Source organism: Motacilla alba, chromosome 3 (genome assembly GCF_015832195.1).
Source record: "Motacilla alba alba isolate MOTALB_02 chromosome 3, Motacilla_alba_V1.0_pri, whole genome shotgun sequence".
Classification (NCBI taxonomy): domain Eukaryota; kingdom Metazoa; phylum Chordata; class Aves; order Passeriformes; family Motacillidae; genus Motacilla; species Motacilla alba.
This window is the reverse complement of record NC_052018.1, coordinates 53,119,887-53,141,610: the sequence shown is the minus strand read 5'-3', so window position 1 is coordinate 53,141,610 and position 21,724 is coordinate 53,119,887. Positions and strand designations below refer to the sequence as shown.

Genomic DNA, 21,724 nt, shown 5'->3' with positions numbered 1-21,724 from the left:
AGAACACAAATCATGAGGTATGTTTGTTCCTCAAAGTGTTTCTGGAAAGGGTAAGTGCATTTCAGGGCAGCAACTCAATGTGTAGCATAACCTGTGTTTCACTGATGGGCTGCTCTAGCCTCTAACAAACATGAATGGTACCACAGGATTCGGTTTGTCCTCTGAGCAGTGGAGATTTTCACTTCTGCTGTGTCAGAGAGAAGAACCAGAATAGGAATTTAAGTAAAATTGGACAGAAGTTTGTAATTTGTGTACATTTGTAAATTTATTTTTGTGGATACTCTTTTGCTAGATGCACAGTGTGGGTGTAAGTTGTGTCCTCTTCTGTCTGTGAAGCTATCAAATTATTCCCTTCTCCAGCAGAAAAAGTGACACCATCACTGTGAAAAACACATACTTACATGGTCTGTTTTTCTGGTTTTTATTAACTCAACGTTGTCTCCTACAAATACGATTTGTCATTCACCAGAAGATTTGAAATGTAGACTTAAGTTACACATAGGTATAAAAAGCATAAAACAGCACACGGTACCACTGTTTAGACCAGAAAACATTGTGTTGTTCACAGATAAGAGCATTATTCGAGCTCAACTCAGTTTCCTTCTGCCTCAGGGATTCAGTCTTCAAAGCTGCAGATGCTTCTGCTTCTTATCCCTCAGCAGCTGAAGCCCTGCTGGTTTTCTCCTGGTGTTTCTCACCTATGTCTGGAGCATGGACTGGGAAAACACAGGGCAATCCCATCCTGCTCCACCAGAGGTTGTAAAACTTTGGGCTCCTACTGGCTCTTCAGAAATGTTTTCCTCCTTCTCTTAATTATGTACAATATATGAAGGGATACGATTTTCATCTTTGATTTAGACATATCTCTTGCCTCATACTTAAACAATAACTTGAAAAATATTTTACAAAGAAAAAAGAACATTGTTCATCTGGAAGTCATTCATTATTATATTGCTATATTTTATACCCTATTATTATTATATACAAAATTTCTTAATTGCCTTTTACAGATGCATGGAAGCATATAATATAACAGTTTTAAAGGATCCCATCTTTAGATTTTTTTTCCTTGGCTCATGTCAATCTCTTTAATAAACTATGGTTGCTTGGAGAATATAGGATGTATTTGGAATGTTGTTTAAAGTTTAATAATAACTGGTAGCATTGTCCATTTGCAGCCTGAATGGTTGGAACACCTGTCAGGGCGATCTGGTAGAGATAGCAGCATCATAATACTTAAACAATCATGGAGGGCCATTAATGTGCAGTGTCAACGGGTGCCAGGTCCTGTTCTTTGTTTGGGGCTTTCCTTTTCTTCGGCTGCGTTTTGTTGTTGTTTTCCCTCTGTTCCCGGTTTTGTCTTCGGGCTGCTCGCCCTTTGCTTTCCTGTCTTGTCTCCTTGCTTTCATCTTTGTTGGATTTTTTTCTTTTCTCTTCCCTATTTTTTTTCCCTGAAAAGAAATGATGGCACATTAGAAGATTTGCTCAGATCATTAAAGTTTCTGAGTCCCTCACTTTGCCATAACCTGTGAAACCAGCCCTGGTTTAGCACCTCCCGTTAGGAGCTGGACACCAGTATTTGGAAATGTCCAATCACCACACCCACATCCCAGGGGATTCTTGGTATTGCAACATGAATCCCATGGCAGAGTGTCTGCTCCAGCACAGATGTGTGATGGTCTTCAGACTAAAATGTGTCTCAAATCAAACTCTAGACCATTGTCACAAAATCAGGTATTCAACTACTTTATTGCTTTAAGTCAGGTGAGATGTGGAGGAATTTGTTGCTGCTTCAGACCTCTCCAATACAGCATCCTGTCACCTTAGGAACATTAAAACTTTGTAAATTGGCTGTGGAGGTGATATAATAGAGTGCATTTATGCTTGCATGTGAAGAAGAAATTTTTTATGCTGAGTGTGGTGCAGCACTGGAACAGGCTGCCCACAGAAGGTGTGGATACCTCATCACTGGATCTGTTCAAAGTCAGGCTGGATTGGGCTCTGAGCAACCTGATCTAGAGAAAGGTGTCACTACCCATGGCAGAGGTGATCTTCAAAGATCCCTTCCAACCAAACATTTGTGTCATTCTATGATTCTGTTTCTTAGCTTTACAAACCAGTGCAGGAATGACATTGGCTTGAACTAGTAAGTACACACGAGCCTAAAACAGATTAGATTTTTGTCTGTGTGGGACTACTGAGCAATGCAGCTGAAATTCACTTGCAGCTAGATGAATCCAAATAATATCTTCAAATATCCCAATAATATCTCTGGAGACTTTCCTGATAGAATGTCATACTGACCCCTGTGCCTTCTTACATGGAAAAATTTCTGGACAAGTATTGAAAAACATCTGGCTAAACTCTCTTTTATGGTATCTCAATAATGATACTAGTGAAAGTAATCTATCCTTCTTTGTTACAGAGAGAATACTTTTTGTTTTTAAATTTTAACAGAGATAATCCAGGCTTTCCTACACCGGTGTAGGGGGAGTTACACAAACCTGGCAGTAGCTCTTGCTGTTGAGGGTGCTAAATTTTTATCAATTTTGCTCATTCCTGCCTCAAAACCAAAGACAGTGGTTTTTGATGCCTCACTGAGCTCTGTGGGAGTATGTCTCAATGAGGGAGTAGGTGCAGGAAAAGTGTCTTTGTTCTGAGAACAGATAACCATCCAAGGAGGTTCAGGGTGCAGGTCAGATAAAAGAAGAGAGATTCAGAGGAGGTGAAGAGAATGCAGAAGGCAAGGAGCAAGATGTGAGAATATGCTCTCCTTGTTGTGTGGCTCTTATGGGAATATTTTACACCTTCTCCATTCTTTACCACCACTGCCTAAGATTGGAGAGCAAGAGAAAGTTTAGATACACACATTAAGTAGTGACCAATATCTTTATCATTTGTTGTTTCTGGAACATTAAAATTTTAAATGTAAAATGACACCTTAAATTTCAGGGAACCAGTTAGAGATTACCCGAATATATACCCACATACCTGCTGAATACCTCTCTGGATTTGTAAATGCCATCTAAGATGCCCAGAGGTGAGCAGGGGAGACCTGCAGAACTGATGTGGGAGGCTCAGAAAGGGCTACTACCACTGGGAGAACTGGGAGACCTCCATGCAGAAGTAAGGCTGCATCTTACCCAGCTTGTAATGCTATCTCTTACTAATGGATAAATGACAGTATGGGATTTCATTCCAGTGGTTTGTAAATACTATTGGCCCAAGATGAAATGTTATTTGAATGGAAACTGTCCAGACATTCAGTGTTTGACATTACTCACTTGGTGATTAGCCAAAATCATTCAGCTGTGACTTCCCAGCCACAGTTCTTTAAGTGTGTTGGAATGACATGTAATGGTTTCCCATTCAGTCATGGACAAGGATATACGTATTTATATGTGTGTGGATTTGCTAAGAATAAGATATCTTTGTCTAGCTAGAGACTTATCCATGCACAGCTTTACTGTTTCTGTTTCAATCAAACTGGTATCTTTACAAACGACAAGGAAAACTGACCTCTGGAAAACACTTAAAACTGAGTTGTAATTCTCTTCTACTCTGAGGATAGCTAATTTAGAGTCCTCTGTGCAGTTTTGTGCATGGTTTGATGTTACCACCTCCATTCTACTGCCATTTGTGAAAAGATCTGATCTCCAGACCTAGAATGTTATGGTAAAGCAACATAGCACAGAAGGGTCATCTTTGCTGGCTCTTTAGGTCCTTTCATTACTATTTTTAAAAATGAAAATTTTTATGTGACAGTGTAATGTTACTCCTAGTCAGTCATATCCCTTCTCTTTTCTTCCCAGAGATTTGTTCCTGAGTATTTTTTCTTCTTTCTTCTACTTGCTGAAACTCACTTCATAGCAGCACATTGAACTGGGTATCAGGTATCATGGAAATTCATTGAAAATTTGGGCATTTGGCTGTCTGTGAAATGAAAAGTGCAAGAATTACATGGGCCATTATGTTTACTAGTTCATCTCTGAATGAGAGTTGGCCTTTCAGTACTTAAAGACAGATTATAAAAAAAGATGAAGAATGATTCTTTATATGGACAGATTGTGATAGGACAAGGGGGAGAGATTTTAAACTAAAAGAGAAGAGATTTAGGTTAGATGTTAGGAAGAAATTCTTTATGGTGAGGGTGGTGAGGCACTGAAACAAGTTGTCCAGAGAAGCTGTGGATGCCCCATCCCTGGAAGTGTTCGTGGCCAGTTTGGATGGGGCTTGGAGCAACCTGGTCTTGTGGAAGGTGTTCCTGCCCACAGCAGGGGTGCTGGAACTAGATGACGTTTAAGGCCCCTTCCAACCCAAACCATTCTGTATTTCTATGACCCACTTTGCCTTTGAAGAAGATGACAAGGCAAGGCCATTATTAAAACTGCAACTCAGCGAAGAAGTAAACAATGCAATAACATGACCTGGAGGAATACATTCTCCGGAAATTTCAATTCCATGTCCGAAGAACGTTCTGGTTAGAACGCTCTCCCGGGCTGCAGCCTGTAACATTGTGAGCTCGTGTGTGTCTCCCTCTCTCGCTGTCCCCGGACCGTGCTGCAGTGCCCGTGCTGCCCGCGCAGGGGCGCCGCGGCTCCGCAGCCGCAGGTTCCCCGCGCCGTCCCCTCCGCTCGTGTCCTAAAGCTCCCGCCCGTGCCCTTCCTGCCGCTGGACTGTCTGCCTTCGCTTTGCTTTGCCTGCGGGTGAGCTTTCCCGATGAGTCACGGAGTTCTTGCTGTGATGCGCTAACGTTACTAACGTTTATTTCTTCTTACAGATTCAATACAACGGTTCGAAATGAAAAATAAAATTTAAAAATAGGCTAAGTATTTTTAGACAGGAGATGAAATATTTTCCAATAGTGTTTTGCTTATGAAGAGAATATATATAATATCAGAGAAGTATTCATGAGAATCTAATACATCTCTGATATTATATATTACAACTATTGTATTACAAATGTATAATACTTTCAATATATATTACAACAAAGTAATTAATTGGCATTAAAATAGCTTTTATGTTGGAATTAAAGCTTTGTACACACAGCTGTACTGGAAGAATTGATCTGCAGGCACTGTGAGTTTTCTGGTACACAGGAGATACCTTACTACTTCTAATAATAGCAAATTCCTACATTGATGAAAATCTAGTGACTTGCCATAATTTTGATAAGTACAGTAGTTCAAATTAAATGCAGACATGAAATTAGTTTGGATAACAATATAATTACATGTCTAATCAGATTCAAGGTGCTGAGTTCTTGTTAATATATTTTATAGCCTCGGGTCAAAGAAATTCCCGAGTCTGTATTTACGCAATCCGTGTCTGAATACATCTATTTAAACAAGCCAGGGTATTTCAGAGAAGCCTGTGCATTATCTCCTCGGATGTGATATTTCCACTAGATCTGTAGCTGTATTTTATGGATTAGCAGGAGGACGCGTTGGCCATGACTTGGGAGGCCTTGGTACTCAAAAGCACTGTGTGACAGACTTAGAGTTACTTAGAAAATCATGGCTGATGTGGATTAACTACCACAGGTGACAGATTTCTTATGCTGTGAGCATTGTCACTTAGTCCCACCTATTATATTCTGCTGAAATTGTTACAGGGGGCTTGGGTGCTGAAATCCCAAAACACCATAGGAAGACATAAAATCGGATTGGGCAAACTGCTTCACTTTGATGGGGGGAAGTATTACAGGGTAGGCTTCATGGAAATCCCAGAGGGATGAGAATCTGCCATCAGACATTTGTGATGATTGTATTTCTTTCATCACTCCCGTGAAGGCATTTACCATGGGAGAGCAAAAGGAGCAAGAGGGGCATGGAACTGCTCCTGTTGGGATTGCAGGCACTGATGTAACAGGTCCCTCTTTGGAAGGGTCCCACTGCTTCTACTAGGACTGTCACCACGGACCACAAATCTTCCCCACTACACTGTAATAAGCTGAAGAGCTGCAGTAAAAGACCACATGCTGCTGCTGTAACGTGCCACAGTGTTCTTTCACACCCCTCCCAGCCTTGTCTGACCTCTTGGCGCTTTCCTGGCTGCTGGAGCACTGTCAGCACTGGTGCTGCAGTACCAGTGCCCCAGTCCCTCTGTTCCTCCATGAGGCACAGGGACAAAACCTAAAGGTTACGTGCCACTACACTGTGTTGCTCTCCTTCCCACCTGTCCACACCCTTCTCAGAGGCATTTTTTGTCCTCTTAGAGTAAAAGTCTGTCATGCTTTCCTCATCATGTGGCCTGGACAACAACAGCGTGACGCAAAGAAACCATGCTGAGCAAAGAAACCAGGAAGAGAAGCATGCCCCAGGCTCTGAGCTCCCTTACTCTAGCTCTGTCAACAATACAGTCATGCCATATTATGCAGATGAGCAGATCATTCTCATTTTCAAGAAAAGTGATACATTTTTTTTCTGGAACATAGCCTGTAGCATGTACTCACACTACTTGCCAAGATAACATCCCTCCAAACCCCCAGCTGCCCAGTGATGCAATGGACTTTCTCCTTTCATTCCCAAGCCACAAGTGGCTGATTCATCTGGTATGTCTTTTTGAAGTTTAAACAGCATAACTGCATAACTTTTTTCACAGCAGTCTTTTTTTTTTCTTCTTCTTTTTTTTTTTCTTAGCTATTGTGGCCCTATTTTATAATCACTAGATTTCCGGGTAGCCGGAGTGTGAGGGTCAACAACTTCAGAACAATCTAGATGCTACATGACTCAGTGCATTTCCTGGCCTGCCTTATTGCTGCAGTGGTTCCAAATGCTGAAGAGAATATAGATAAAAATTATAACAGAGCTAAGGTCCACAGACATTCAAGGGGCAAGTAACTTGGTCAAACCTTGGTTCTCCTGCTGTTGAGATGCATGATGGTAGCCTACCTGGTTTCCATACCAGTCCAGATAGATACAGATCTTAAGGCACGTAACATATCCATAGTTCTATGTAGTGATCTTTGATAATCCAAGATACCTGGACAAGCTCCAAAAGTGGGAATCTCATGAGGATTAACAAGACCAAGTTCAAGATGCTGCACCTGTGTTGGGACAACTCACAGTGCCAGTACAAGCTCGGGGGTGAACAGATGGAGCACAGCCCTGCTGAGCAGGACTTGGGAATGCTGATAGGTGAGGCTGGACATTAACCAGCAATGTGCTCCTGCAGCTCAGAAAGCCAGTGGTGTCCTGGATTGCATCCAAAGCAACATGGCCAGCGGGGCGAGGGAGGGGATTCTGCCTCTCCTCTCTTGTAAGACCCCGCCTGGAACACTGCATCCAGCTGTGGGGTCTCAGGCACAGGAAGAACACTGGCTTTTTAGAGCATGTCCAGGGGAGAGACACCAGGATGATTAGAGGGATGAAGCCCTCTCCTATGAGGAAATATACTGAGAGAATTGGAATTGTTCAGCCTGGAAAAGTGATGTCTTTGGTGTGACCTAATTGTGGCCTTATAGTACCTAAAGGGAGCCTGCAAGAAAAAGGGAAAGAGGCTTTTGACAAAGGCAGGTAGTGACAGGACAAGGAAGAATGTCCTTAAAATGAAAGACAGTAGGTTTACATTAGATCTGAGGAAGAAATTCCAGAACTGGTTGCCCAGAGAAGCTGTAACTGCCCCATTCCTGGAAATGTTCAAGACCAGGTTGGGTAGAGCTTCAAAAAACTTGGCCTAGTGGAAGGTGTCCCTGCCCATGGCAGGGGATTTGAATTAGATTATCTTTAAGGCCCATTCTAATCCAAACCATCCTGTGATTCTATGATGATGCTATACCTCAAAAGCTATTGATACTTATAGTTGAGCAACTGTATTATGGGACTTGGTGACTAATTTGTTCTTACGTGTCCTATCACCTCTGAAGAGTGGAAATACTTCTCTAGATGTAGACTTTAGATGTCTTTGTATGAGGATCTTTAAGGTTTGTTTGCCTCTGAAAATAGGATCTGGACCACTAGATTGCATTCACTTGAAAAATGTTCTTATTTACATTGTGTGTGCTAGCTTGTCCTTGCAAGAACAGTACTAAAGGAGGCACATTAGCAGGAATGAGAATGTTGTTTCCAAATACAGAAATAGCTGGGGCCTGCACCACAGCTGTTGGCATAAAGCAGGCAGAGAGGAATGGGAGGAGGCCTACGCGATTAGTTACGCCAAGACAGGAGATGTTGGGTTTTTCACTGCTGTAGGAGATAAGGAGAAAGTTGTATCCTGTTAGATGTATGGGAAGTCAGGAGATATAATTTCTTCTGTGGATGGTTGGGAAATGACACTTCTACACTCATGAGCTCATAAGCAAGATTTATGGGAAGTCCCTGGCTTGTGATGACCTCTTGCAGTAGAAACTGGTTGGATGTGCCTTTCCAGTGCCATAGAAAAGATATTGCCAGTGCCTGAAAATAGAATATCCTCCAGTCAAAGAAGCAGCCAGAGAAGGAGGATTCCTATAATGAGTTCTGTTTGCTGTTTGTGGAGACATTTACTGCTGTCTCTTCAAACAAGTGCTTGTGGGGATTTATTCCCTTCGTGCTTGTCTGTTGGGACTAAGGGAATTTGCTAGCAGCCTTGTTTTAATCAGGATTAACGTGCTAACAACACCAATTTTGTAATTACGTAACGGTTTTCATCTTATAAGAACCCGCAGCTTATAAAGTCTGAACACAGCTTCCAAAGACAGGAAAGTAATGGCAAATTAGCAGACCAGAAAATCACTCCCCTTTCCTTAGGACAGGAAATGACCTAGACCATGCTGGTATTTAAGAAACTGGCATTTTCTTCTTTTGAGACTTTTAATGGTGACTTCTGAATGGGATTGGGTTTATAAAGCTCTCCTAAAAGAGGGGAAAGGTCCGTGAGTGTCCAAATCCACTTGATGGGCCTCTTTCAAGACTAGGAGAATCAGGAACCAATACAAATACTGGGAGTAATAGTGATTGGTACCAAAAGCCTGTTGTTAGAGGATCAAGATATTGAGAAAAATCTGTAATGGCCTCTTTTCCTTTTAGTCACCAATAATCCAAGGCCTCCCGTTAGCTTGGATTGAGGTCATAAATATAGTCCTTTTTAGAGACTTATTTCAGCTGGTGCAGTCTTTTGAAAAAACCAGAAATAAAAATGTGATGCTGCATTATGTCAGAGTTGCATGTTTAGTCTGCCTCTCCAGAAATAATCAAGAAAAGTTATACATGATAAGAGACAGATGCTAGTGCCTCAGCAGACATTTAAACTCTTTCAAGTACAATGGTAAAATGGAGAAAACCCCCAAAGAAACTTGTTTCTTTAGTACTCAAATTTGTGCTCAGTGTGCTCTGAAGGGAGGGATAAGTGAGAAAAGATGTTTTCCTTGGCTTTACTTAAACTGGTTGCCTCAGTGGAACCTGGTAATTCAGATGATACTTATATGACCCCAGTGTCTGGGTGCATCCCGAGGAATGCCTTTTTCCATTACCAACCATGGCTCAGAGCTGGGCTATACTGGTGAGTGGGTACAGATCCTGGATGAATTTTGCAAGTGCTGACTCCAACACTTGAACCACAGCAGTTCCTGCCCTGGTACTATACACCAGGACCAGGGAGCCTGGGCATCTTCCACCATTTCATTTGCTGGTATAGATGCACCTATACCCTCCCCCAGGAGTCCCCTCCTTACATTTTCTTAAGTTTTCTGATATGCCAGGAAGGTAAAGGAAGATGAGGAGTCAACAGGATGCCCCTCTGGCCCCTCGGCACGGTTCACTTGTCCCCTCCACTCTGAGCATCGTTTATTTGCATTTCTGCCTGGGGTGACACCTGTGCTGACAGGTAAACAGGAGTCCCTGTGCACCCCAGGCCAGCTGAACATCTGGATCAGCCTGTCAGCAGCAGGTAACATACAGGGGGACAGCAGCTCGTGATGGATCCTCTCAGCAAAACCATCAGCACAGGGGCAGGCTGTTTTTACCAAAATTCACCAGAGGCCCGATTCTGACCCCTGTGTTGTACTTGCTCAAACACACAGAGGTCACCAAGGTTGGTGTTTGGTGTAACTAAAGGAAGAATTTGCTTTCAAGGATACTTTTCAAGTCAAGGTGTTGAAAATTGACTGTTTTGTGTTCCAGTGTGTGTGTACTATTTGAGCTGGCCAAAGCATTGATCCTCCCCTCTCTAAGTATTGCCAATACTTCCAAATACATTTTCACATTGATTAAAGTGACAGGTCAGGCTTCTAAATTTCATATGAATCAGAGACTCCAAAAGTTCCCTCTCTAAAAGGGTGACATGAGGTTTAACTTTGGCCATCTTCATGTGTTTCTGAAGGATTTTTCTTACCTATTGAGAAAATACCTGGCAGTTTACCAGGTGGAGAGAAGCTTATGGAAAAGGACTTTGGGATCACCAAGACTCATAGGCTGCCTCTGAAAAAGGCTCAGGGAATTTATATGCCAGCAGGATTCAGAATTTAGCCCAGTGAAGCCTAGGAATCTTGGACCAAGTTGCCAATGGGATCTCAGGTTTTCAGGCTGTTGAGTCTTTGTCAGCCTGCCAGGTGGGCAGCCAGAGGCCAACCCAATGGACAAGCTGAAAGGATACCAGCCAGAAACCTAACACAAAGGCAAGGCTGTTTCAAAAACCTGCCTGCTTTCTACTGGGACTTCATCGAAATCAGCAAGTTTCTGGGAAATGTGATGACTTATAATCTGGTATTTTCCATTTCTCTGGAAAATCAGTGCCTATAAAATATTTTAAAAAGTATTTTTAAGTGAGGTTTGTGGTGGATATGCACAAAAGGAGCTTGAATGCAAATATTTTAATATTGCCCATAATTCTTCAATTTAACATGAATCACAGATAGGAGTTGTCCATGTGAATTTTATCCAGGCTGTCTTTCCTTCTTTTATTTTTTTTTCTTCCCCAAGAATGTGATAAGTTTATTCTTTTTAAATTCCTCTGAGGATGAACTTCGCATTTAGAGCTTTTTGTAGTAACACAGCTTTGCACACTGATGTGAGTAGCCAGCTTTATGAGTAGCTGGAAGTGGAATGTGAAGAATGATTTCGCCGTGTGACAGTGCATCACTGGAGCCCACTTCACTTAGGATACTTCACAAACTGACTGCCATGCTCTTGAGATGGATGCAGGCAAGCCCGTGTGGCCCAAAGGCTGGAGGAGATGCATCCCCCGGTGAGATGAGAATTCAGCCTCTCATGACAGAGCACCCCCAAGTGCTAAGGAAGGTCTGGAAGCCCTGATCCACCAGGAGATCTGCCACATGTCCTGTCTCACACAGTTTCTGCCAAAAGTGCACAATAGCCATTCAGCACAACTTGCGTGTTCTATTTTCAACTTGGCAGGTGCCTTAAGAATGTTACAGCAGTGCTGGTAAAATGGTGACACCCCTAGGTGTTCCTGTGGTGTCTGTGCAGCCCATACAGCAGGGCTGGTTATGGGAGCTGAACTGCTGGAATGCAAGAAAGGTTCTAAGGAGCCTGACACAAAAGTTCAGCAAGTGATATTTTCAGTACAATGATGTATTGCACAAAGCCAGGATCCTCTCTAGCCTCTCTGGAAAAATTTGGGACTGTGGGGATCAGTAGCCTCTCTCTCCAGCTGCCTCCTGCCTCCAGGTGAAGAAGCCCACTGTACAGTAATCACCAAATATATTCATGCTTCTCTTTGAAACTGAGTAACTAATCATTTTCTTGCCTGCTCTAAGAAATTCTGCTTCAGCCAAAAGCAGAAATTACTCACTATTTCTACAGATTTAAGGACCACCTGCTTTTGTTAGCAACTCCTTTGGCACTCTTTTATAAGACATGAGACCAACCGTGCAGCCACTAAAGGCTAGGTCTGCAAGGGTCTGGAATGGCATGCCCAGAAACAGTTTAGAGACAGTGTAAAAGTCACAGGAGCAAGAAAACAGCAAATAATTGGTACACACATATTGTAGCAACATACTATATATAAGGAGCAGGATGCTTTGTCCAAGGGATTCAGAACAAATAGACTCTTACTCCAACCTCAACCAGAAACTCTAAGAAGTTACTTGAAATTGTGGCTGTACTTTTGAAAATGTTACCCAAGATGTCTCTATGTCCAGGAATTTAATTTATGTGCTGTAAGAGTTTCTTTCAGATCAAAACCAGAGATTCCATCAGCCTTAAGTTTTCACAGAGACAAGACTCTTCCATCTCCATGTTACATCTTCCATTGTGTCACATTTAAACTTGAAAGATTTATGCATCATAGCTTTAGTTTAATTTAAGACTGCTATGGAAAAAAAAATCCAGCAACAAAAAATACACTGTGCCTGGGAATGCAATCCTTTTTCTCAGTGACAAAGACTTTTTTCTTTATAATACTATATTTAAATTACTTTCTCAGGTTCCACAAGTGTAAAACACTGGTAAGAGTTCTTTAATTTTGCTGCTTTGGACTGTATGGATAAAAACCACTACTGCTGCAAATCAGAGCTGCCAAAGTGCGCAGAGAGTTCTCCTTACTGCAGTTAATGTTTTGAAGGACCAAATGTTGTACTTCAAATAGAGGGCTCAGGATTTTTTTTTAAAGAATTATTGTTTCCATGCTCATGCTTAAAGGTAGCAAGGGCTGGATCACCCACTGGAATTCCCCACCACCACCCCACATCCATACAAGAAATAAAGTCAGTTCCTCTGGATTTAAACTAAATACTTCTGGTTTAGCAATGCACGTTTCTGCTTAGGCAATAAACATCTGTCATCTGCCATTCATTAATATTAATTATAAATGGTCACTAGCTCATGGGATCCAAGTCCACCAGCTGAGATTTTTCCAACTTTGACCTTGTGAGGGTTTGTATAAAAAGTGCTCAGAAGGGTTCTTCGACGCTCGAAGCCAGCAATAAGTGCAATTTGCAGAGTGTAGCATTTAGATTGTGCACTTAGAGAAAGGGCAGTCACAAGGGGTGATGGGGAGTGGGGGAGGGAGGGGAGGAGGGAATACAGAGCCTGAAATGGAGCTCCTTTAAATGTTTAAGAGTTTTAGCCCTTTCTGCAGGCTAATGACAGGGAGAGGCATTGTCCATAATGAAACCAGCCCATCCATTAAACATTACTGTAAATGAAAGGTTGCATGAATTAAAGGTTGTTCATCTCATGTTTCAGGAATGTAGCTGTGTTTCATGTCTGAAGCCTGTTTTCCTTTTAAATGGAGTTCTTCAGATGACAAATGAGAGAGAATTTCAGAAAGCAAATGGGCAGAAGTAAATACACGCTCAAGAACAAAGCAAAGACATAACTGTAGCTGTAAATCTTTACACTGGGACTACTGTTTGCTGTAGATATTGGGGAGGATTAGATTAGAATTGAGAAATTTCATTACTGGGTCATTTTGCTTGTAAAACAAAACAACAATAGAAAATCCCCACAGTTAATTGTCAAATTCTGACCTTAATGTTAGCTGTATACATTTCTCTCATGGAACACCAGTTATTTTTTTGCTACCATTTTGAATTTCAAGGAACTAAAAATAGAAGATTTAGAAAATGCTTTTTCTGAGTCTTGCATGGCCCCCACATTTTTAAATGAAGAATGTTTGTTTTTTTTCTTCCAATAATTTTTTGTCACTGCACAATTTCTTCAACAAAAAGTACTGAAAAATAATACTTGTTTGTATCTGTCCTTATTTTATTTTCTTTCAGGCCTAATCATACAGCAATATGCCCCTCATGGACAATATTTGCATCTGCTCTTAAAATAGACACATTTTCATTGGCAGAGAGTTGCTACCTTATATCTCTCATAAATTAGCAAGAAAATCCAGCCCTCTACTCTTCCTGTAACAACTATTCAAAGCTGGTGAATGCAAGAGAAACATGAACAGATATCTCTGCAATGCAAATGACTAAATTGGACAAAAATGATGAAAAGTTGATTTCAGTTCTTTGACTCAGGCCCAAATAAAAGTCCGAGCTTGGTAAATGACAGCAGAAGGCTTTATACTGTTGTTGGATTTGTGCTCTGTAAATAGGCAGTATGCTGTCTTTTTGCGGGAGTTTTGCAGAAAGCAACAGGCAAGAAAAATTTTTGTGGAAATTTTGGTGCCATTTTATAAATGCTTATCAAAGAATTATCTAGTCCCTTACTAGTCTATGAATCTGAGCTGCTATACTTAGTCTGGCTCTGATGATTGTTTGTCTAACCTCCTTAAAAATCTTCCATAGAGATTCCCACAACCTCTCTCTCGATCTTTAGGATCTGTCAGAATAACACTGGATGTTATCATCATTGGGAATGTTCTGAAGCCTCCTTGGACCTTTATAACACAAGGTTATGGCAGCAAGTACTTAACTTCATCCCCTTTGTCAAAGCTTTGAAGGTGAAAGAGAGCTGGGAGGTGGCAGCCGAAGCAGACCAAAGGCTGCATCAGGTGTCAGAGCTGGCAGGGACAGTGAGCTGAGAGAGACAATGAGACTGGAGATGCAGAGATCTGGGTGGGGAAAAACAAACAGAGCTGCTTGGGTGGGGAAGAAAAGGCAAATATCCAGAGAGATGAGGAGAAGCAGCGGCCAAAAAAGTGCTCCTTTGTTTTCACTTTGTTACAAAGGAATGCTGAAAATCCCTGCTTTATGGTTAGATTCACAATACTCCGAAGTCAATGGGATTTCAGTGGGTCTTGGATCAGGCCCTTTAAAATGAGGGCAGCTGTAACACAATAATGAATGAGTGCCATGCTGCCCATGACTGCAGTGTTATAACAGCATTGCTATACATGGAAGTGTTCCATAGCCCAGGATTTAGCTGATTAAACAGTGCTGGATGTGTCGCCATTAGGCTTGAAACATCCACAGCCTGATTTACTCTGTAGCTCACATAGCCCAAATGTTTTGCATTCTTGGACTAAATGTGATAGATGCCCTATCAAACTTCTCTCTTGCATTTGTTCCTCTTTCCAGGACACTCAGGTCAAAATAGTGAAAGGTTTAGGTCTCCAGGTGGTGAGAGCCTGCTCCCAGCAGCCACGTCCCTTCACATTTACTTTGTAGCAATATTGTCCAAAAGTGAGAAACAGCTTGATGTGGAGTCTACTCAAGCATCAACAGAAAGAAGTTGTGATGGTATCCCACTGGGGCACACATCCTGGAGGAGCCTCATTTCTTCTTCCAGCAGTGGCAAACGTGTCTGTTCCTCAGAAAGTGTTCCTTACATCACTAGGAGTTAGGGGAAGGACTTCAGAAGCATTAGCTGTGAGCTGTGATAGAAGGCCAGTGTGGGTATGCGAGGATGTTCCGGCAGAGGAAGGAAGGGATGAGGCGTAGGAGAGAATGACACACTGCTCTTTTGCACATTGTCTGTGCCCTGCAGCACTGAGAGGGGAGAGTGGTCACAGTTTCCTGTGTGCCTCTCCCTGAAACGATGGGAAGTTGCTGAAGGTGAAGGTGCCATGAATAAGTTGTCCCACAGTTGTTCCCAGCTGTGCCAGGGAGGAAGATCAGAGACTAGGCAGACTCCTGCATGTCTGCATAACATAACTGGGAGTTTGTTTGAGGACTCTGTTTGACCTGCCCTCTTCCCCAGTCATATCTGCTATGGAGAGAATAGCCCCAGCTGGTTTGGTGGCAAGCCAGAAGGTGGACCTGGACTTGGTGGGCAAGGAGCAGACCTCTGCCTTCTTTTCTTTCGTGGAATAGACACAGATGCGGGTTTCCCTTTCTGAAACTGGAGCTTTCAATCCCAAACATTTTTATTCAAGAGGGAAGAGTTTAGTCAGGTGCTAGAAATTTAGTGCTGAATGAATCCTGATGGATACTTTGCAAGGGGGAGGAGGAAGGGTTCTTGAGGGGCTTGTATTCCCTTCAGCTTTTCCTACAAAGCTCAGGCATCTAAAATACAGTTTGCTAGCCAATTCTGGAGCACAAGGAGGCACCAAAAGGGAAGATCAGAAGAGAAAAAAAGCTGATTTCTATCCCTTATTTGGTTTAGTGATCTGAGGAGGACAGCTCTCACATTGTTCACATTTTAATAAAAGTATGCAATCAGCTTTTTTTTCCGATTCACTTCCCTTACAAGAACAATTGACCACATACTTCTGTCCCAGCTTTGACACTGTTCCTGTTAATGTGAGGTTGATGCTTTTTATCAACAGCATGTCCAGCACATTTTTTATAGCATGCTCCAGAGGTGCTCAGGGCATCTGAGTCATCTCCCCCCTGCTCCCAGGCTGCCCAGGACAGGGAGGACGCAGAAGGTGGCAAGAGAGGAGCTAGTAGTAGGAAAAGAGAGCATCTTCCAAGGAGCACAGAGACAGTAGCAGCCCCGCACCCTGTGGGGCTTAAATTAATTTTCATATCTATGAGCACAACCATTTTCACCTGACTGTTCATCAAGATGCGTATTATTCAGAGATCACAACCTTGGCATGGTGCATGTGTACAGAGGGTGTGCATTTATGTATAGTACCATATATACACGGGCACATTGCATGGATGTGCTACCTGTTTATGTGGTTCGTGTGTGTCTGTCAAAACTGGGAGTTTGATGAGAATTTAATGTTCACAGTAGCACAAACAAAATAACTTGTCGTGAAATTAAACATTACAGTAATTAGTTCAGATTTTAATGTCTCTTTTCACAGGTAGTAACTTAGTAAACTTTCAAAACTGCCTATGATCAAATCTTGAAAATGCTACAAGGTTAAAAATAGTTTTTTCCAGCCTTTTCAATCCTTGATTTCTAGTCAGTATTTCCTCTACTATTAGCTAGTTTGGATTCATAAATTATTTTGACTCATTTTGACCTTTTTTTTCTCTCTGAAACCTGTTCATCCAGATCTCTTGTCTAGGTTGTGTCCATGTCTGCCAGCCAGTAGCAGTGGCAGTGGCAGCTGGGTGCTGACCGTGCTCTGCTTTGCTTGGGGTATCCCCAGGATGCCATTTCCCTCCGTGTTGCAGCTAGTGGATTCCCGGTCTCTGCAGCCCTCCTATTGGAGGCTGGAAATGTGTTAAAGTTAAAGAGTCAAAACCCTTGCAAGGAAAGGAAATGAGAAGCCCTCTTGGCAGCAACAAATGGAAAATAAACAACCAAACTCTTCACAAGACAGATTCCTCAATTATAGTAACTCAGGCTCGCAAAGGCCAGAGTTAGGGCCCATTGGCATATACAATATGTAAACACAGGGATGCAGTAATTAGCATCGTGTTCATTTTGAGGTTTCAGAAGTCCTGTGACCTGCCATGGAGTAAGGTCATTAACCATAACCACACTAGTGACCTTCACACAGGACACCCCGCAGTTACACGAGCGAACTGTGTACTGGGACGTCTCCCTGGCTCACATGCTCCAGCCCTCTTGTTTTAAATGCCACTGAGCTGTATATGAGTGAGAGGATGTGACTTGTGGAATGGACTGTGATAGGAACATCTTACTTTCCCACATAGCCATGCTTAGGACTTAAATGTGAGTAAGTAAAAGTAGTCAATACCAGAAATATCTAAAATTGTAGTCTTTTTTTTTTTTTAATCAGAAAAATATTTGCTTAAAAATAGTACTCTGAGGAATTACTGAAGTGGTGTGGACCTCCTTTGCCTTGGGAAGAGACTTTTATCTTTGGAGGATGGAGTGTATAGGGATAGACTATACATTTGAATAAGTAGATGTACAGCCATTACTACGCATTTATCAACACAACAAAACTCTGCTCTGACCTGATGTTGCCAAGACTAGGTAAAATTAATCTTGAACATAAGTATTTTTCAAATCCAGTTTTTATTTTACTGTGGCTGATCTGTGGTTCTCCTGAAATGCACCCATCCTGCTTGGAGTCCCTCCTCACACCACAACAGCCAATTGAAGACCTCTTCAGACATTATCTGATTGATATATTGGGAAGCATTATGTGGGCATATAAGAGGTGGAAGAACTAGTACAAAGAAACAACAGAAATGAGCTGAGTCTCAATTCTCTAGGCTATTTAATGGAACCTGCAGTTTTATATTCACATGTATGTCATACAGTATAGAAGCTATTATTTTAATTTTTTTAACCCAAAATTTATGCACTTCCCCATTAAAACTCCTTAGCAACAAATCTTGTTCCCTTAGTTCCCTTCTGTTCACCAGTCTGTATCTAGAATTCTGCTCCTCACCTCAAAGGCATTTCTCTCTCTCTTATTCCTGCTGTAAACTTAAAAAGAGTCATATCATAGTGTCTCTATTCTCCTTAGAGCTCAAACCATTAGCTGACAAGCTACCTCACCTCCAGGGGGTTGTAGTCTTTTGAATTTTGACTAAAATTATCCCTCTTCCTCTCATAACAGTATCCAGCTTTCAGACTGTACAAGGTGACAAGTGCTACATTCCACAGTGAAAAGGAAACATGCTATTCTACATTCACCCTCCTATGTTTTCATGTCTAGTGCTTGAAATTTTGCCTGTCAGGAAAAGAAACTTTCTTTGGTTTGTATTGGCACAGAATGGGACACAGTTAAGTTAATATTGCTTCTGTCCTCTGAGCATCAAAACACCACCAGCGTACAAAAATTCAATGTAAGAACAAGAAACAATTGAAATGTATTTATTTGCTTACAGTAATGCAGCTGTGTAACCAATGTCAATCTATTGGCTTGCATAATACCCAGATTTCTAAGGTGTCTTTCTTGTTCATAACTAATACTAATTTTTGTGAGTTCTTTTATAATCTTCAAACTGATCAAAACATATTATCTGAAAGTACTTGAAATTGTCTGATCTCTGGGCAGGGGGGGGGGGTGGGGTTAGTTGGGACTCCACAGAAAGTCATATGGTGAATATTCTCTTCTTGGCAGAATTAGTCATGAAAACATGCAATTCTTTCCCCACAAATACTTTTGTATGCAGAAAATCAGAAATTCAGAATATTTGTCTTTCGTCCAATAAAGTCGATCTCATATATTTGCAGACAGTAGTCCAAAGGGACTTGTGTTAGGCCAGAGCACATTTATTTAGGCAAAGAAATAATATTGATGGATAATTTGCAGTGTTTGAAGAGCTCTGAAAGCTCTTTTGCTTTTCCAGGACATCTATTTGCCATTAACAGACATGGCTACAGGAAACACGTCTCAATTTTTATCTGTCAATGAAGGGTAGGAGCCAAGAACGTGTTACACGTGGGAAGGTAAAAGTTACAGTACACTGCACTGGGTGAACAAAACAAAAAGTGTGAGGGAAAGAAATGAAGAAGAAAAAAATGGAACTTAATATCTTATAGTCATGCAGACTAAAAAGAACACAACACCATGGGATTAAAAGAGGAGAATGATGAAATAAATTACAGAGAGGTTTGGATGGGACTGAACTACAAAAGGAGCCCGTATGTGAAAAAAATGGGAATTACCATGTCAGATCACTCTGGGATCAACTAATTTAGTGTTAAAATAAGTAAAAATAATCTTTTAGGCTAATTGAGCTGTTTGTATCCTCATTATTCCCATTTGTTTGCATCCATTCTGAAAATACTATCATCTTCTCACAGTAAAAGATCATTGCATAGCCAGTGAAGGGGAAATAAAGGGTTGCAAGACATCTCATCAGCTCCAATGACACACCAGCAGATGGAAACAAAGAAAAAAAGCCCCCTTCATCTGCTTTATCTCGTTTTGCGTAGTTGTTCCAGAGACGTGTCCTTGCTGCTGTGCGATAGCAGCGCCTTCACTGAGTAACATCCTGTCGCTGACCTCAACGTCTCGAGCAAAGTCATTGAGGCATCTGTGACGAGCACACCCCGTCATCATGTGGTCTTTGACCTAAATCCCTCAGCCACAGACATCTATCCAACATGGAAACAGCCAAGAGTGACCGAGCTGACCCTCTCTTCAGGGTCATAGAGAAAAGATTAGCGGCGCTGCTGATCACTGCCGGGTCTGCTGCAACGCTTGAAAAGCCAATGCCATGGAAGTTCAACTCTAAAGCAATGCCTGAGTGGCCATGGGGAGTTGTACAATACAAAAGAGCCTTTCAATATTTCTCAACAATAAATACAAACTTATTGACTTTCCCTTTCCTTTCAAGTGTTTCTGTTGTCACCTCCTTCTGCACTCACTGACAGGGCATAGCTAGCCTTAAGAACAGAGCCTGGCTTGCTTTCTTGGGCAGTTATTCTATTGTTCAAAGGGGAATAGAAATTTCTTTTTGTGTAATAAGGGACAGTAGCAGTAGGGAAGATATGTTGCCTGGAGATTAAGTTGGAAAGCTTTGTTTTCCCATTTCAGTAGGAATAGAAAGACAATTTATAGCTTAATTCTTACCTTCCTAGCCTGTCACCATATTTCATCCCCTGAAGCTCTTTTAACCTGATATTTCATGTGTGATATTCCTCAGTTTTATTAAGAATTATCTTTCTTAAAAAAAAAAAAAAAGTTGATCTCCCTGAAGGAATGAATGTGAATGGGAAAGACTTCTGTGAATACTGAGAACATAAATGTCAGAACAACAAAAAAAAGGGTCTCAGACACAGGCATACAAATCCCAAGGGCACAGACAGAGTGGGAACACAGGTTCCTCATTTGAAGGAATTATCTACTGAGCACAAAACAGGCTAGAATATAGACTGTGACTTGCTCAAATGAAGGAAAAAAGCCTACCTTTATGCACATTGCAGAAAAGAAGGAAAGAAAAAGATTCATTATTGTGAACAAATTCTTGTGGTGCACAGTATTTTTCAAGTATGGTTTGGCTCAAATCCCATAAAATAAGAATGGATAGCAAAATACGTGAATAGTTTCTTCTAAAGTTCTTATTACACAGGAACAGCAGGCATTTCTCAAAGAGAAATGTCTTGTCCAATCTGAAGTGTTTGCCAAATTGCTATAAGCAAACACATAATATCATCGCTTCAAAAAAAAACCCAGTTTCATAGTCCAAAATTACTGTTCAGTCCTATATTTTCATCTCTGTCAAGATTAGGCTTTAGTAGGGAAAAAAAAATGGACTCTTTCCCCAGTTACAGTGAGTTAATGAGAGGCTATTTCAAGTTGTGCCACTGTGTAGAAACAGAACCAAGCATGGACATTTTGAACATAGAAATCTGTAGGATTTCTAAAGGGAATCATAAAGGTTGTCTTGACTGTGACCTTGACACAGGTGCAGCTCTCTACCTCTTCAGGACACTGCTGACCCAAGGAGGAGGAGGTGACATCTGTGCCCTATAGATCAGCAGATCTACCCAGTCCTTGGGTGAGGAGGCATCACCTGTAGCTATCTGTAAGATCCTCCCTCTAACTACAGAATCACAGAATCCGAGAATATGCTGAGTTGGAAGGGACCCTCAAGGATCATCAAGTCCAACTCCTGGCCTTGAGCAGGACACCCCAACAGCCACACCATGTGCTTGAGAGCATTGCCCAAATGCTTCTCTGAACTCTGTCAGGCTTGTTGCTCTGACCACTTCCCTGGGGCGCCTGTTCCAGTGTCCAGTCACCCTCTGGGTGAAGAACCTTTTCCTGATATCCAACTGATATCCAACTCCTGACACAAGTTCAGGTCATTCTCGTTGGTCTTGTCACTGGTCAGCGCAGAGAAGAGATCAGTGTCTACCCTTTCTCTTCCCTTCACAAGGAAGCTGTAGAAAGCAAGGGCATCTCCCCTCAATCTCCTCCTCTCCGGGCTGAACAGATCAAGTGACCTCAGCTGCTCCCCATATGGCTTCCCCTCAAGGCCCGTCAACATCTTTGTGGTCCTCATTTGGACTCTCTCTAATAACATTATTGCCCTTCTTATGAGGTACATCCC

The 21,724-nt window shown here is 41.8% G+C and overlaps 1 protein-coding gene across 1 annotated transcript in view; it reads right to left on the bottom strand.

The window, feature by feature from the left end:
- Positions 1-287: 287 nt before the first annotated feature.
- The window catches only part of RSPO3 (R-spondin 3), a 58,232-nt gene continuing 36,795 nt past the window's right edge, over positions 288-21,724 (bottom strand). Inside the window, exon 5 of the mRNA XM_038133578.1 lies at positions 288-1,451. Within this exon, the coding sequence (XP_037989506.1) occupies positions 1,258-1,451 (194 nt within the window). The 3' untranslated portion in view covers positions 288-1,257. The remainder of the gene's footprint in view (positions 1,452-21,724) is intronic.